Source organism: Bufo gargarizans, chromosome 8 (assembly GCF_014858855.1).
Source record: "Bufo gargarizans isolate SCDJY-AF-19 chromosome 8, ASM1485885v1, whole genome shotgun sequence".
NCBI lineage: Eukaryota > Metazoa > Chordata > Amphibia > Anura > Bufonidae > Bufo > Bufo gargarizans.
The window spans coordinates 120373609-120390826 of NC_058087.1; the positions used below are offsets into that span (position 1 = coordinate 120373609).

At 44.2% G+C, this 17218-nt stretch overlaps 1 protein-coding gene and 1 long non-coding RNA gene across 3 annotated transcripts in view; one reads left to right on the forward strand and one right to left on the reverse strand.

Moving 5' to 3' along the window:
* DNAH7 (dynein axonemal heavy chain 7) overlaps nucleotides 1-17218 on the forward strand; it is a 518555-nt gene that overhangs the window by 45802 nt on the left and 455535 nt on the right. The window contains exons 4-6 of the mRNA XM_044302717.1: nucleotides 3271-3448; nucleotides 4104-4191; nucleotides 6343-6523. Of these exons, the coding sequence (XP_044158652.1) occupies nucleotides 3271-3448; nucleotides 4104-4191; nucleotides 6343-6523 (447 nt within the window). The remainder of the gene's footprint in view (nucleotides 1-3270; nucleotides 3449-4103; nucleotides 4192-6342; nucleotides 6524-17218) is intronic.
* The window catches only part of LOC122944444, a 67413-nt gene that overhangs the window by 29704 nt on the left and 20491 nt on the right, over nucleotides 1-17218 (reverse strand). The gene's annotated exons all lie outside the window — the stretch shown is intronic.

Sequence of the window (17218 nt, forward strand, 5' to 3'; positions counted from 1 at the left end):
CTTCCATCGGTCAGAGATACTCTTGATTCTATACCTGGACGACTTGTTAATAACAGCCCCGACAACAGAATCCCTTCTCTTGCAGTTACAGACCGTAGTCAAAACCTTGTCATATTTAGGTTGGATAATCAATATGAAAAAGTCAGACCTTGTTCCAGATTATCGGCAAGTATTCCTAGGGGTACTCCTAGATTCTCATCTAATGTCCTCCTTTCTTCTGGAGGAAAAACGGGAAGACCTGGTCCGAAGAATAGCAAGGTTTCAAAGATTACACAAGACCTCTATAAGAAAGATCATGATGATTCTAGGAGTAATGACTTCCACAATATCATCAGTGAAATGGGCCCAGGCTCACTCAAGAGTGGTTCAGTCCTTCCGGTTACGGTCCTGGGATCGAAGACAAATATCTTTAAACAAGAGGCTGGAGATTCCTTTCCATGTAAAGCGCTCTCTTACCTGGGGGATCAAAGAAAAGAACCTTTCCAGAGGTGTGGAATTGCGGCAGTCGGAGCAAATAGTCATGACAGATGCAAAAAATATTTGTTTGGGCCGAAGCAAACCTAAAATCTCTGACGGCGGTCCATATAAAGGAGAAAGAAAATCATCTAGTGGACTTCTTGAGCAGAGAAAAACTGAGACAAGGAGAATGGAGCTTAAAGGATAACTGTCACACTTAGACCCTAATTTCAATCTTCCTATATGTAGTTACTAATAACATGATATTCCAGAATCAGTTACTATTAGACTGACTTACCCCATATTTAATAAGATTCAGCCCTTAGCAACCAGTCTGCATAAAACTGCAATTTCACTATTCCCCCTAAAGGGTTAATCTCCTGCAGCACAAAGTGGTCCTCTTACCACATGTTGCTTTCATTTATACACTGAGCAGATGGCAGATCTCCCTTCCCTGGTCTGCGCTGCACCAACTCTGCATTCTCCAAGTCTGCTGAGTGAAGGAGCGTCTGCCAAGCGCAGGGACAGGGAGAAGTGCATATAGCCCAGGCACTGTTATCAGCTGCTGGGGAGGACCTGGCTTTAATCATTTACTTACAGTCCCTGGTTGTCAGTAATGTGACCCTGCACGCTGCGTGCTCCGTCTAGATAGACAGACCATGCCTAGCAACCCTATTTTAAGCACAGGTAAAAATAGGCAGTACAGGGAATAAAAATGTGGAATTAAGGGGTAATTGAATACACAGTGAAAAGTTGAAATAGGGCCACCAAGGTGATATTAATCACCACAATCCAATACTCCCAAAAAAATATATACCACAGTTATACTTTAAACCTATTCGACCAGATGTCAGCAAGATGGGGGACACCGTTAATCGACTTCTTTGCTTCAAGTTAAAACAAGAAAGTCAGCAAGTTTTATTCCCTTTTCTTACAAAGACAGACCGCTGCAAGTGGATGTTTTAGCACACAAATGGCAGAAGGGGCTCCTGTACGCCTTCCTTCCCTTCTCTCTAATACCAAAAGTCCCGACAAAAGTGGTAGAAGAAAAATCCCAATTAATATTAATAACCCCATACTGGCCCAAAAGGACATAGAAACATAGAATGTGTTGGCAGATAAGGACCATTTGGCCAATCTAGTCTGCCCAATATACTGAATACTGTGAATAGCCCCTGGCCCTATCTTATAGGAAGGATGGCCTTATGGCGTATGCCTATCCCATGCATGCTTAAACTCCTTCATTTTCTCCAATCAGGACTAGACCAAGGTCTTAGAATAAGCATCTTAAAGGTACAGGTATCAGCATTAAGTGCTTTTATGGGTGAAAAACTGGATGAATCAGATCAGAATGGAAGGTTTTTCAGGGTGCTAGTAGATTACACCCAAGATTAAGATCCTCCGTTCCAATTTGGGATTTAAATCTAGTTCTTTCCATCCTCTCGGATTCTCCCTTTTGAACCCATTCCAGATTTATCTATGAGACTATTGACCTTTTAAAACTGTATTTTAACTAGCAACTACAACAGCTAGAATAGTCGGGGAGATTCAGGCTTTTTCGATTCAGCCCCATACCTTACAATACTGGAAGATAGAATTGTTTTAAGACATTCTCCTGAATTTCTTCCCAAAGTGGTATCTAAATTTCATTGCAGTCAAGAAATTTCTCTTCCTTCCTTCTGTCCTCAGGCTTCTTCTTCTGAAGAAAAGAGATTCAGTAACCTTGATGTGAGAAGATGTGTTTTTCAACATCTGGATATTACAAAGGACTTCAGAATGACAAATCAATTATTGGGCACTAACCGGGGTAGAGCAGCTAGCAAGTCCTGTATATCTCTATGTTACATTGGAAAAGAGATGACTCCCCCGTCGGGACTAAAGGCCCATTCTACACTAGCTATAGTTGCCTCTTGGGCAGAAGGGGCCTCTGCCTCGCTTAAAGATATCTGCAGAGTAGTGACTTGGGGCGACCCCTTCTACTTTTTACAAACATTATAAACTTGATGTTCTATCCAATAGAGACCTATCTTTTGGCAGAAAAGTTTTATCTGCTGTGGTCCCCCCCTGAGTGGATTCTTTGTTATTCCTCCAGGAAGTGCCATTGTGGAGGCGTGGGGAAAAGATGAAAATTACTCTTACCGGTAATTGGATTTTCCCTTAGCCCACAACGGCACAGGAAATTCCTACCCATTTATTATTTTTTTATATTTTTTTTTACATTTATTTTGTGTTGGGCAGTTGACCCTTTCATTTGTATTGTTTTATGACTTAACCTTATTAAATTATGCATCTACTTGAAGTTCTAGGGAATCTAGGCTATTAACTGGTAAAGGGGAGGGGGCTTTTATACATTGATCTTCATTGTTTTCCTGTCCCTGATGAGGCGGGTACCCTCCAGGAAGTGCCGTTGTGGATGCTAAGGGAAAATCCAATTACCGATAAGAGTAATTTTCATCTTTCTGCCTTCCAAGTCTACACCATAACATTTAAGCAATTGTTATCAAGTAATTCTTATCCAAATTTCTGTATTTGACAGTTCCGAATACAAAACTAGATAGGACATAATAAGACCTTTTTGGTTATTCAGTAAAACTGAAGTTGAGCAAAAAGTGTGCTTTATTGGGCTTTAGATGGAAAGTGTTCACTAGTCTGTGAATGTAAGTAGGAATGCTATTAGGCAATCACAAACTTTTAGATCAATTTTAAATTGAACCACCTGCACAAAAAAGGAAACTCTGCTAGAGAATCTAGAATGAATGTCATTAATAACCTTATTACGTTGACATTAGACATTTGTACTGTTTTACATTTCAGGTTTTCTTGTCAGCCCAAAAAGCAAAAGAAGCAAACTCTTGAACTCTAGCTTTCCGAAGCATAGACCTTCAAAATATGATGATTTATCGACTGGACCTTCTTTTAATATGAGAAGCAGTTATTCCCACCCAAAGAGGGACCGTGAGCAATACAGAAGTGCCCTTGTAGACATAATAATGTAAGTTATTATTATGTAATTTGTATCTTCATAATGACTAGCATTCCAACAATGTGGTCTCACAAACCAGCAGTAAAATGCATTAAGGGGACTCCTTTTTGAGTCCTCTCCATTATGTGCGTGAGCTAGGATGTCCTCTCATTACATTTTACCGCTGGTACGTTTTTGTTTTTTTAACAATTGAACTCTATGGTGATGGATGCCACTGTATGGTATCAGTCTGAGGCATTCGTTAACATATACGTTTTTGGTATATGTTAAATGGACTGCAAAAATGATGTAAGGAGACAGGTTCTGCGGTAGTTAGAAAAGAGGAAGGCTGAGACACCTGCCTCTGTATTCTGCACAGTCATTTTCAGTGCTCAGTAGAAGACTGGAAATAGGCTTTCCCTAGTAGTACTGTTAGAGGGTTACTAAGGAGAGTCTTTAGACCATGTTTTCTGGTGAAAAAAAACACATTGCACATGTACGGCGCTGTGCTTGGCAAGCAGGGCAAAGGCCGCTGTGTCCACTGATGCACCCCAAAAAATGAATCCTTATGATCATTAAGAAATTTGGCACATTTTATGTTTGTTGTTTGCCTTCAGACATGTATCAATGAAAAGTAGACCAACTAGTTTTCATTTAATTGTGTTGTATATTTTACTGTTTTCAGGAAAAATTATGGTGCTATAGTGCAGCCTCTTCAACTGGATCAAACAATCACATCTTCTGGCACATCTCCATTAGATAAAGACATTTTGGTAAGAAGAATAGAATTAAAAGGGAAACCCAGTCGGTTCTTGTTTTCCGCTATGATTCTCAAATTTCCAACATTTAATATAAAAATGCTGAATTATTTTTAAAACAGCCATATATGCACTAACTAAGCCCCATCAGAAAAAAAATTCATGATCTTTTGCCAACATTTTTGTTATGCTTGTGATTTTTACAGAATCTTGGGTTTCATCTCCACAAGGAAAACAGCCACACAATTTGAATGCACCCTTAAAGGGGTTATTGAAAAGTTGGAATAACCCCCCACCACCACCACAATGCCCGGGCTACTCCTCCTCCTATAGACGATACTTACCCGGTCCCCTGATTATCACGAAATAAAGGGCAGCTATACCACTTCCTCTATTGGACCCGGGAATCACCAGGTGTCTTGGGCGTAGACGAGCTGCTAAGGCTGTATTCACACGTCCGCAATGTGTTTTGCGGATACACGGAGACACGGATCCGCAAAACACGGAAAGAGGCAATGTGCTTTCCGCATTTTGCGGACCACACATTGCCGACATAATAGAATATGCCTGTTCTTGTCCGCAATTGCGGACAAGAATAGGACATGTTCTATTTTTTTGCGGAAACGGAAGCACGGATGCGAAAGTGCGGATCCGCAAATGTGGATGCGGACAGCACATTCCGTCCCCATAGAGAATGAATGGGTCCGCACCCTTTCCGCAAAATTGCGAAAAGGATGCGGACCCATTTTCCGGACGTGTGAATGGAGCCTAAGTAATGGCAAACCATGAACAGCTCTGCCTGTGCACAATTGCCCCACAGGTTGCTGTTTTCCCCTTTAACTGCTTTGAATGTTCCAATTAGAGAGGAAAATTGCAAAATCCTAAAATAACGTCTCTCAGAAGTCTTTTAGTGATCTCTTGGGGGATATATTTTGTGACAAAAATACATAAAGAAATATATATAATTAAATATAAATAAGAGAGGAAAAAAATGCCCAATCCAACACAGTTGCCCTTTGTCTGAAAAACTAAGCATATCTAGCATGTCTATTACAATTGGGAACCCATTTTAATAACTTATTTTGGTATCAGTTTGTATATTTATTAAAACTTTATTTTGAAAACTAAATATTTATTTTTACAGTTTTCCCCAAATAAAACTAAAAAAGAAAAAAAGATTCTGTAAAAACATATTAATAAAAAGCAATAGGTGCCACTTAAAAAAACATGCAAATTATTTTGGTAGTCCAACAAATAAAGTTACGCCCGTTGAACCACTGTTTAGGATAAATGACTAAATAGTGCCTGGTCGTTAAAGTGGTTGTGCACCTTTGGGGGAGTGGGGGGTCTGTAAATGGAAGCATACTTGCTTTCTTGGTGCTGGCTTCTTTGCTTCGCGGCCTTGGCTTCTCTACTGGGCTCCGAGGATGTAAACTTCCTTTTGACATTGCTGCAGCCGATCCTTGGCCACAGCGGTGACCTGCTCCCCTTGCGTCATGACAAATGGTCACATGGCACAAAAGGAGCAGGTCACTGCTGCAGCATCAATTGCACAACCCCTTTAAGGTCTTGTCAGGCCTGGTCATTAAAGGGTTAATCACATCTGAGTATCTTCAGGTTTCCTGGCTATGGATCCAGCTGTGCAACACACTCAATTCCTGTTACTTGCATCCACTTCCTGGTCTGACTCTAGCTCCATTCACTATTACTTAGTTTTTTTTCCCCCTGACATCTGCTGTCTTGATGTCCTGGCAACTGCCACCAATCAAAAATCATTCTAGGAACCAAGGAGTTCAGTAAGAACTATGACTGTTGTAACATATGTACAAACTTTCCAGTAATCTTTAGCATCAGGGGCAGATTGGCCATAGACCTTACAGGGAAATTTCCCAGGGAGCCGCCTGAACCCTCCTCACGGCTGGCTATTGGAAGTTTTTGGGGATGTATTTTGTGCTGCTGGTAGTATTTTATGATGGACTGTGGTATTTGGCTCTGTTGGGGTGGTATAATGTGCCACAATATGGTATTGCTGGCCCTGGCTTTCATCTATTTGGACCAGACTACAAAATGGGGCTGCTTTTAGTATTTTTCCAGTTGCCAGTCTACCCCTGTTTAGCATGTTTACATTTTTTAGTTCATAACTTGCATTTTCTTTTCTCACATTAGAGGTACAATTACTACATAAGCCATGGGATTGACACAGAACATGTAGCTTCCATGGAAGATTCATGGCTGGAAAATGTCTTACGTTTGGTTCCAGAACACTTAAAGGTTTACACTGATAGTATTGATATGTTGTCAGATGAAATGAAAGAAGATTATCTTCTCAGTGTAAAGAAAGCAATTGGTGAGTTTCTTTTTATTATCATCATTATTATTAATTGTTCTTGGTTGACAAGACCACTTCCTGTTATCTCACATATATATTCTTATTATTATAGCCAAATTTACCACCCTAACTCCTCCCACAGTTTTTACACTACATAGACAGTAATATACCGAAACGTGCGGATTGTTCCTGATTGGTGTGCTATTATTTTGTGGAACGTTTAGCCGAATGGTTCACAAAATATCAGCGTTTTTGTGGCGAAATTGGTCCCATAGGAATGAATGGCAGAATATTCAAAACTAGAGTGGGAGCTGACAAAAGCTAGAGTATGAGCTGAAAAATCAGGACATGATTTCTAAACTGCCACCACTCCCTCATTTTCAAGCCTACCTACACAAATCAGCTGCTAATGTTTTTATAAATGTATGTTTTAATGTAACTGTGAAGCACTTTGGCCAACAACATTGCAATTAAATGTGCTATATAAATAAAAGTTGAAATGCATTTCTCACTCTATCCAGCTTGCCATGTGCACTTTTTAACCTCCTCCCGACCGCCTAACGCAGGGATGCGTCCTGCGGGCGGCCGGGTTATTCCTTCTGTACACATTGATGCATAATCTCGCGAGACGCGAGATGACGCGCATATCCGGCCCACACATGAGCAATGCGGGTCAGCAAAAGTCGCAGAAGGAGTTCGTCGCCAGCCTACCAGCCAATAATCAGCGCTGGCAGGTTGGTGACTTTAGAAAAAAACTAATCACAAGCCATATAACTCCTTTTCGTCGGTTGATCCCAGCAGAGAGCACAGATCACTGTTAGTAGACCAAGCACAATCACTACACAAGCGCTGCGGCGATAAAAAAAAAAATCAGTTTTGATATTTTTTATTAATCGCAGCGGCTTTCTGTACTTCGCTAGCCTCCCATTTGTAAGACAGGCTTGCTTTTTTTCTTGGGGAGTCTCAGGGAATACCCCCTAAATTTAGTTGACCAAATGGCAAGTAAGGGGTATTCTTCTGAAGAGGCCTACAGGCTTCTGACCCAGTCGGATGAGGAATGGGACCCCTCATCTAACGGTTCCAGCGGGTCAGAATACGAACCTGTAGAAAGCAGTGGTAGTCTGACCCAAAGTTCAGACGATGAGGTTGAGGTCCCTGATACCACCAGGCGTACCCGGCCCCATGTTGCTAGACCACAGGTTGCTCAGGATCCGCTTCAAGGGCAGCAGAGTGGGGTTGGCGCTGTCGGATTACGTGGTGAGGCATACACCAGCAGCGCAGCCTATCCTGGACCTAGTACCAGCACTGCCGTAGAACATGGTGAAGTGGCGAGCACCAGAAGGGCAGTTGAAGCTGGTACGGTGGCACGTGCAGTAGTTCCCCCGTCGCAGCCACTGCACAGACAGGCCCGTAGAGCCCCTAGAGTCCCTGAGGTGCTGGCAAACCCTGATCTTCAGCCGCACCAGTAGTTCCCGCTTTCACCGCCCAGTCCGGAGTTCGGGTTCAGACAGCTCAGATTGGATCGGCACTGGGGTTTTTTGAGCTGTTCCTCACTGCGGAGCTCTTTGACTCAATTTATAGCCGCCAACCTGGGAAGCTTTTATGCCCAGTCTTTCCGGTGGAAACCCGTCCAAGTTTCCGAACTTAAGACTTTTCTGGGCCTTCTCCTCAACATTGGCCTGACAAAAAAGCATGAATTGCGGACCCAATTCATCACATGCCCATGTTCTCTGCTGCCATGTCCAGGACACGATTTGAGATGATCCTGCGTTTCCTGCACTTTAGTGATAACAGCACCTCTCGTCCCAGAGGCCACCCAGCTTTTGACCGCCTTCACAAAATTCGGCCCCTCATAGACCACTTTAACACCAAATTTGCAGATTTGTATACTCCTGAGCAAAACATCTGCATAGACGAGTCCCTGATACATTTTCCCGGGCGCCTTGGCTTCAAACAATACATCCCAAGCAAGCGCACCCGGTATGGGGTCCAATTGTATAAGCTCTGTGAAAGGGCCACAGGCTATATGCACAAATTTCGTGTCTTTGAGGGTAAAGATTAGACCCTGGAGTCGGTCCGGTCGGTTGCCCTGACTACCTGGGGGGCAGTGGGAAGACAGTCTGGGACTTGGTGTCACCCTTATTTGGCAAGGGGTACCACCTTTATGTGGACAATTTCTACACAAGTGTGCCCCTCTTCAGGCATTTGTTTTTAGAACAGATTGGCTTCTGTGGCACCACGCGACCTATACATATTTGGGCCCCTTTGCGCACATAGGCTGCAAAAAAGTGTCACAAATGTGGTATCGCCATACTCAGAAGAAGTAGGGCAATGTGTTTTGGGGTGTATTTTTACATATACCCATGCTGGGTGAGATAAATATCTCTGTAAAAGACAACTTTTCCCATTTTTTAATACAGAGTTGTCATTTTAGAGATATTTCTCTCATCCAGCATGTGTATATGTAAAAATACACCCCAAAACACATTGCCCTACTTCTTCTGAGTACGGCGATACCACATGTGTGACACTTTTTTGCTGCCTATGTGTGCAAAGGGGCCCAAATTCCAATGAGTACTTTTAGGATTTCACAGGGCATTTTTACGCATTTGGATTCCAAACTACTTCTCACACTTTAGGGCCCCTAAAATGCAAGGGCAGTATAAATACTCCACATGTGATCCCATTTTGGAAAGAAGACACCCCAAAGTATTCTGTGAGGGGTATGGTGAGTTCATGTAAAATGTTATTTTTTGTCACAAGTTAGTGGAATATGAGACTTTGTAAGAAAAAAAAAAAAGGTATTCCATTTCCGCTAACTTGTGACAAAAAAATAAAAACTTCCATGAACTCACTGTGCCCATCAGCGAATACCTTAGGGTGTCTACTTTCCGAAATGGGGTCATTTATGGGGTGTTCCTACTGTCTGGGCATTTTAAAACCTCAGGAAACATGACAGGTGCTCAGAAAGTCAAAGTGCGTAAATTAATTTTTTTGCCCCATAGTTTGTAAACGCTATAACTTTTGCACAAACCAATAAATATATATACTTATTGCATTTTTTTTTTTATCAAAGACATGTAGAACAATAAATTTAGAGAACATTTTTTATACAGAAATGTAGTTTTTTTAAAAAAAATTTACAACAGAAAGTGAAAAATTTCATTTTTTTGCAAAAATGTCAGCAGCAATGAAATACCACCAAATGAAAGCTCTATTAGTGAGAAGAAAAGGAGGTAAAATTCATTTGGGTGGTAAGTTGTATAACCGAGCAATAAACGGTGAAAGTAGTGTAGTGCAGAAGTGTAAAAAGTGGTCTGGTCATTAAGGGGGTTTAAGCTAGGGGAGCTGAGGTGGTTAAATTTGATCGATCAATTGGTTAGTGTAATGTTTACTACCTTTACTCACTCCAAACACTCCTCACAGTTAGGCCTCATGCACACGGACGTTTTTTTTCACGGTCCGCAAAACGGGGTTCCGTTGGTCCGTGATCCGTGACCGTTTTTCCGTCCGTGGGTCTTCCTTGATTTTTGGAGGATCCACGGACATGAAAAAAAAGTCATTTTGGTGTCCGCCTGGCCGTGCGGAGCCAAACGGATCCGTCCTGAATTACAATGCAAGTCAATGGGGACGGATCCGTTTGATGTTGACACAATATGGTGCCATTTCAAACGGATCCGTCCCCATTGACTTTCAAGGTAAAGTCTGGAGTTCTGTTATACCATCGGATTGGAGTTTTCTCCAATCCGATGGTATATTTTAACTTGTAGCGTCCCCATCACCATGGGAACGCCTCTATGTTAGAATATACTGTCGGATATGAGCTACATCGTGAAACTCATTTCCGACAGTATATTCTAACACAGAGGCGTTCCCATGGTGATGGAGACGCTTCAGGTTAGAATATACAAAAAAACTGTGTACATGACTGCCCCCTGTTTTTAACTCATTGGTGGCCAGTGGGCCCCCCCTCCCCTGTTGTTAACTCGTTGGTGGCCAGTGTGCGCACCCCCCTCCCTCCCTCCCTCTATTGTAATAATAGCATTGGGGCCAGTGTGTGCGCCCCCCCAACCCCCCCCCCCCCCCTCCCTCCCTCTATTGTAATAATAGCATTGGGGCCAGTGTGCCCCCCCGATCATCGGTGGCAGCGGAGTAGAAGATTCATACTTACCTGGTTGCTGGCTGCTGCGATCTCTATGTCCGGCCGGGAGCTCCTCCTACTGGTAAGTGACAGGTCTGTGCGGCGCATTGCTGTCACTTACCAGTAGGAGGAGCTCCCGGCCGGACGCAGACATCGCAGCAGCCAGCAGCCAGGTAAGTATGAAAATCTTCTACTCCGCTGCCACCGATGATGATTACAATAGAGGGAGGGAGGGGGGGGGGGGGTGGGGGGGTGCGCACACTGGCCCCAATGTATTAAAACAATAGAGGGAGGGAGGGGGGGTTGGGGGGGCGCGCACACTGGCCCCAATGTATTAAAACAATAGAGGGAGGGAGGGGGGGTTGGGGGGGGCGCGCGCACACTGGCCCCAATGTATTAAAACAATAGAGGGAGGGAGGGAGGGGGGTGCGCACACTGGCCACCAACGAGTTAACAACAGGGGAGGGGGCGCCGCACAATGATATTCAAACTGGGGAGGGGGGGGTCTGCCCCCTGCTGCCTGGCAGCCCTGATCTCTTACAGGGGGATATGATGGGGTTAATTGTACTATCATATCCCCCTGTAAGAGATCGAGTCTTGTACACAGTTTGTAGTGTATTCTAACTAGAAGCGTCCCATCACCATGGGAACGCCTCTGTGTTAGAATATACTGTCGGATCTGAGTTTTCACGAAGTGAAAACTCAGCTCTGAAAAAGCTTTTATGCAGACGGATCTTCGGATCCGTCTGTATGAAACTAAAACCTACGGCCACGGATCACGGACACGGATGCCAATCTTGTGTGCATCCGTGTTCTTTCACGGACCCATTGACTTGAATGGGCCCGTGAACCGTTGGCCGTGAAAAAAATAGGACAGGTCATATTTTTTTCACGGCCAGGAAACACGGCTCACGGATGCGGCTGCCAAACGGTGCATTTTCCGATTTTTCCACGGACCCATTGAAAGTCAATGGGTCCGTGAAAAAAAACGGAAAACGGCACAACGGCCACGGATGCACACAACGGTCGTGTGCATGAGGCCTTACTCTGCCCACTCCAACCTTTCCACAGTTACTCCAGCCACACAACAGTTACTCAAGCCACTCCACCCAGTTACTCCGCCCACTCCAGTTGTAGACTACTGGTAGAGGCAAGAACACTTCACACAATTTCCCCAGAAATTTAACCTTTTTTAGTTATGTATGTGTAATTAATTTCAGGAATCTGTACATCTAAAAAGGGAGTATTCATACATCATCTAAAATAAAACAAGTGCAATAAGCATGAGAGGAGAGCAGTACTCTGCCTGGGACTGCATACGATCTTTGTCATTTCTTTTTAGTATTGTAGCTTGTAATACATGTGTCTTTCTGTAAGATATGTTTAAATAGTCCAGTGCTCTACTTCTGCAGAATCCAAGCATGAGGGTTTAGGACCTTTTGAAAAATACCTCTAAGAGCTGCGTACAACTGAAAATAAAAATAGGCGCATAATAAGTAAATAAACAAGTCAGTACAGCTCCGTAAACATAATTATAAAAAAAAGTTATGGGAGGTAGAATTTATAGTATTAACAGAAGAAAAACTATATAAATATATGGGGAGATTTATCAAAAGTTGTGTAAAAAAAAAAACTGCCTTGGTTCCCCCTGGCAACCAATCAAATTCCACTTTTCATTTTTAAAAGTAGCTGTGAAAAATGAAATGTGGAATCGGATTGGTTGGTATCGGCAACTAAGCCAGTTTTACTTTGCACCAGTTTTGATAAATCTCCCCTATAGTTGGTATTGCCTTAGTTGTAGTGACCTGGAGAATTAAGGTAACTGGTCAGGGAACCCATAAAACTGTGTTAACCACCTCCCGACCGCCGTACGCGTATATGCGTCCGGGAGGTGGTTGCTTTATTCCTCCTGGACGCATATACGCGTCTTCTCGCGAGACGCAAGATTTCCTGTGAACGCGCGCGCACAGGCGCGCGCGCTCACAGGAACAGAAGGTAAGCGAGTGGACCTCCAGCCTGCCAGCGGCGATCGCTCGCTGGCAGGCTGGAGATCCGAATTTTTTAACCCCTAACAGGTATATTAGACGCTGTTTTCATAACAGCGTCTAATATACCTCCTACCTGGTCCTCTGGTGGTCCCTTTTGTTAGGATCGACCACCAGAGGACTCAGGTAGGTCAGTACAGTCCCACCAAACACCACACTACACTACACTACACCCCCCCCCCCCCCGTCACTTATTAACCCCTTATAAACCCCTGATCACCCCATATAAACTCCCTGATCACCCCCCTGTCATTGATCACCGCCCTGTCATTGATCACCCCCCTGTCAGGCTCCGTTCAGACGTCCGCATGATTTTTACGGATCCGATCCATGTATCCATGGATCCGTAAAAATCATGCGGACGTCTGAATGGAGCCTTACAGGGGGGTGATCAATGACAGGCGGGTGATCACCCATATACACTCCCTGATCACCCCCTGTCATTGATCACCGCCCTGTCAGGCTCCATTCAGACGTCCGCATGATTTTTACGGATCCGATCCATGTATCCATGGATCCGTAAAAATCATGCGGACGTCTGAATGGAGCCTTACAGGGGGGTGATCAATGACAGGCGGGTGATCACCCATATACACTCCCTGATCACCCCCTGTCATTGATCACCCCCCTGTCATTGATCACCCCCCTGTCAGGCTCCATTCAGACGTCCGCATGATTTTTACGGATCCGATCCATGTATCCATGGATCCGTAAAAATCATGCGGACGTCTGAATGGAGCCTTACAGGGGGGGTGATCAGTGACAGGGGGGTGATTACCCTGATCACCCCCTGTCATTGATAACCCCCCTGTAAGGCTCCATTCAGACGTCCGCATGCGTTCTGTGGATCCGATCCATGTATCCATGGATCCGTAAAAAATCATGCGGATGTCTGAATGGAGCCTTACAGGGGGGGTGATCAGTGACAGGGGGGTGATCACCCTGATTACCCTGATCACCCCCTGTCATTGATAACCCCCCTGTAAGGCTCCATTCAGACGTCCGCATGCGTTCTGTGGATCCGATCCATGTATCCATGTATCCGTAAAAATCATGCGGATGTCTGAATGGAGCCTTACAGGGGGGGTGATCAGTGACAGGGGGGTGATCACCCTGATTACCCTGATCACCCCCTGTCATTGATAACCCCCCTGTAAGGCTCCATTCAGACGTCCGCATGCGTTTTGTGGATCCGATCCATGTATCCATGGATCCGTAAAAAATCATGCGGATGTCTGAATGGAGCCTTACAGGGGGGGTGATCAGTGACAGGGGGGTGATCACCCTGATTACCCTGATCACCCCCTGTCATTGATAACCCCCCTGTAAGGCTCCATTCAGACGTCCGCATGCGTTCTGTGGATCCGATCCATGTATCCATGGATCCGTAAAAAATCATGCGGATGTCTGAATGGAGCCTTACAGGGGGGGTGATCAGTGACAGGGGGGTGATCACCCTGATTACCCTGATCACCCCCTGTCATTGATAACCCCCCTGTAAGGCTCCATTCAGACGTCCGCATGCGTTTTGTGGATCCGATCCATGTATCCATGGATCCGTAAAAAATCATGCGGATGTCTGAATGGAGCCTTACAGGGGGGGTGATCAGTGACAGGGGGGTGATCACCCTGATTACCCTGATCACCCCCTGTCATTGATAACCCCCCTGTAAGGCTCCATTCAGACGTCCGCATGCGTTCTGTGGATCCGATCCATGTATCCATGGATCCGTAAAAATCATGCGGACGTCTGAATGGAGCCTTACAGGGGGGGTGATCAGTGACAGGGGGGTGATCACCCTGATCACCCCCTGTCATTGATAACCCCCCTGTAAGGCTCCATTCAGACGTCCGCATGCGTTCTGTGGATCCGATCCATGTATCCATGGATCCGTAAAAATCATGCGGACGTCTGAATGGAGCCTTACAGGGGGGGTGATCAATGACAGGGGGGTGATCAGGGAGTCTATATGGGTGATCACCCCCCTGTCATTGATCACCCCCCTGTCATTGATCACTCCCCTGTCATTGATCACCCTCCCCCTGGTAAGGCTCCATTCAGCCATTTTTTTTGGCACAAGTTAGCGGACATTTTTTGTTTGTTTTTGTTTTTTCTTACAAAGTCTCATATTCCACTAACTTGTGTCAAAAAATAAAATCTCACATGGACGCACCATACCCCTCACGGAATCCAAATGCGTAAACATTTTTAGACATTTATATTCCAGACTTCTCACGCTTTAGGGCCCCTAAAAAGCCAGGGCAGTATAAATACCCCACATGTGACCCCATTTCGGAAAGAAGACACCCCAAGGTATTCCGTGAGGGGCATATTGAGTCCATGAAAGATTGAAATTTTTGTCCTAAGTTAGCGGAAAGTGAGACTTTGTGAGAAAAAAAACTAAAAAAATCAATATCCGCTAACTTATGCAAAAAAAATAAAAATCTAGGAACTCGCCATGCCCCTCATTGAATACCTCGGGGTGTCTTCTTTCCAAAGTGGGGTCACATGTGGGGTATTTATACTGCCCTGGCTTTTTAGGGGCCCAAAAGTGTGAGAAGAAGTCTGGGATCCAAATGTCTAAAAAAGCCCTCCTAAAAGGAATTTGGGCCCCTTTGCGCATCTAGGCTGCAAAAAAGTGTCACACATCTGGTATCGCCGTACTCAGGAGAAGTTGGGGAATGTGTTTTGGGGTGTCATTTTACATATACCCATGCTGGGTGAGAAAAATATCTTGGTCAAATGCCAACTTTGTATAAAAAAATGGGAAAAGTTGTCTTTTGCCAAGATATTTCTCTCACCCAGCATGGGTATATGTAAAATGACACCCCAAAACACATTCCCCAACTTCTCCTGAGTACGGCGATACCAGATGTGTGACACTTTTTTTGCAGCCAAGGTGGGCAAAGGGGCACCTTTCGGATTTCGCAGGCCATTTTTTACACATTTTGATTGCAAGGTACTTCTTACACATTTGGGCCCCTAAATTGCCAGGGCAGTATAACTACGCCACAAGTGACCCCATTTTGGAAAGAAGACACCCCAAGGTATTCCGTGAGGGGCACGGCGAGTTCCTAGAATTTTTTATTTTTTGTCACAATTTAGCGGAAAATGATGATTTTTCTTTTTTTTTTCTTTTTTCCTTACAAAGTCTCATATTCCACTAACTTGCGACAAAAAATAAAAAATTCTAGGAACTCGCCATGCCCCTCACGGAATACCTTGGGGTGTCTTCTTTCCAAAATGTTGTCACTTGTGGGGTAGTTATACTGCCCTGGCAATTTAGGGGCCCAAATGTGTGAGAAGAACTTTGCAATCAAAATGTGTAAAAAATGCCCTGCAAAATCCGAAAGGTGCACTTTGGAATATGTGCCCCTTTGCCCACCTTGGCAGCAAAAAAGTGTGACACATCTGGTATCGCCGTACTCAGGAGAAGATGGGCAATGTGTTTTGGGGTGTCATTTTACATATATCCATGCTGGGTGAGAAAAATATCTTGGTCAAATGCCAACTTTGTATAAAAAAATTGGAAAAGTTGTCTTTTGCCAAGATATTTCTCTCACCCAGCATGGGTATATGTAAAATGACACCACAAAACACATTCCCCAACTTCTCCTGAGTACGGCGATACCAGATGTGTGACACTTTTTTGATGCCAAGGTGGGCAAAGGGGCACAAATTCCAAAGTGCACCTTTCAGATTTCACCGGTCATTTTTTACAGATTTTGATTGCAAAGTTCTTCTCACACATTTGGGCCCCAAAATTGCCAGGGCAGTATAACTACACCACAAGTGACCCCATTTTGGAAAGAAGACACCCCAAGGTATTCCGTGAGGGGCATGGCGAGTTCCTAGAATTTTTTATTTTTTGTCGCAAGTTAGTGGAATATGAGACTTTGTAAGGAAAAAAGAGAAAAAAAAAAAATCATCATTTTCCGCTAACTTGTGACAAAAAATAAAACATTCTAGGAACTCGCAGTGCCCCTCACGGAATACCTTGGGGTGTCTTCTTTCCAAAATGGGGTCACTCCCTTTCCCAGATGCTAAAAAATATCCCACAGCATGTTGCCGCCACCACCACCACCATGATTCACTGATGAGCTGGTATTGGGCAGTACTTGGATTCCTCCAAACATAATGCTTAGAATTGAGGCTAAAATCGTTTACTCTTGGTTTCATCAGACCAGAGAATCTTGTTTCACAATCTGAGAGTGCTTTATTGCAAACTTTCATGTGTCTTTTACTGAGGAGAGGCTTTTTTCTGGTCTCTCTGCCATATATCCAGAATTGTGGAGTGCTGCAGTGATGGTTGACCTTCTGGAAATTTCTCCCATCTGCGTACGGCCAGTGCTCAGCCAGAGGTGACACTGGTCACCTCTCTTACCAGGGCCTTTTTGCCCTGATTACTTAGTTTGGTGGAGCAGCCAGGATGATTCCTGATTCTTTCTTATAGGAATATTGGAGGCCACTATCCTCTTGGGAACTTTGAATGCAGCAGAATCTTTTGTACCCTTCTCCAGATCTGT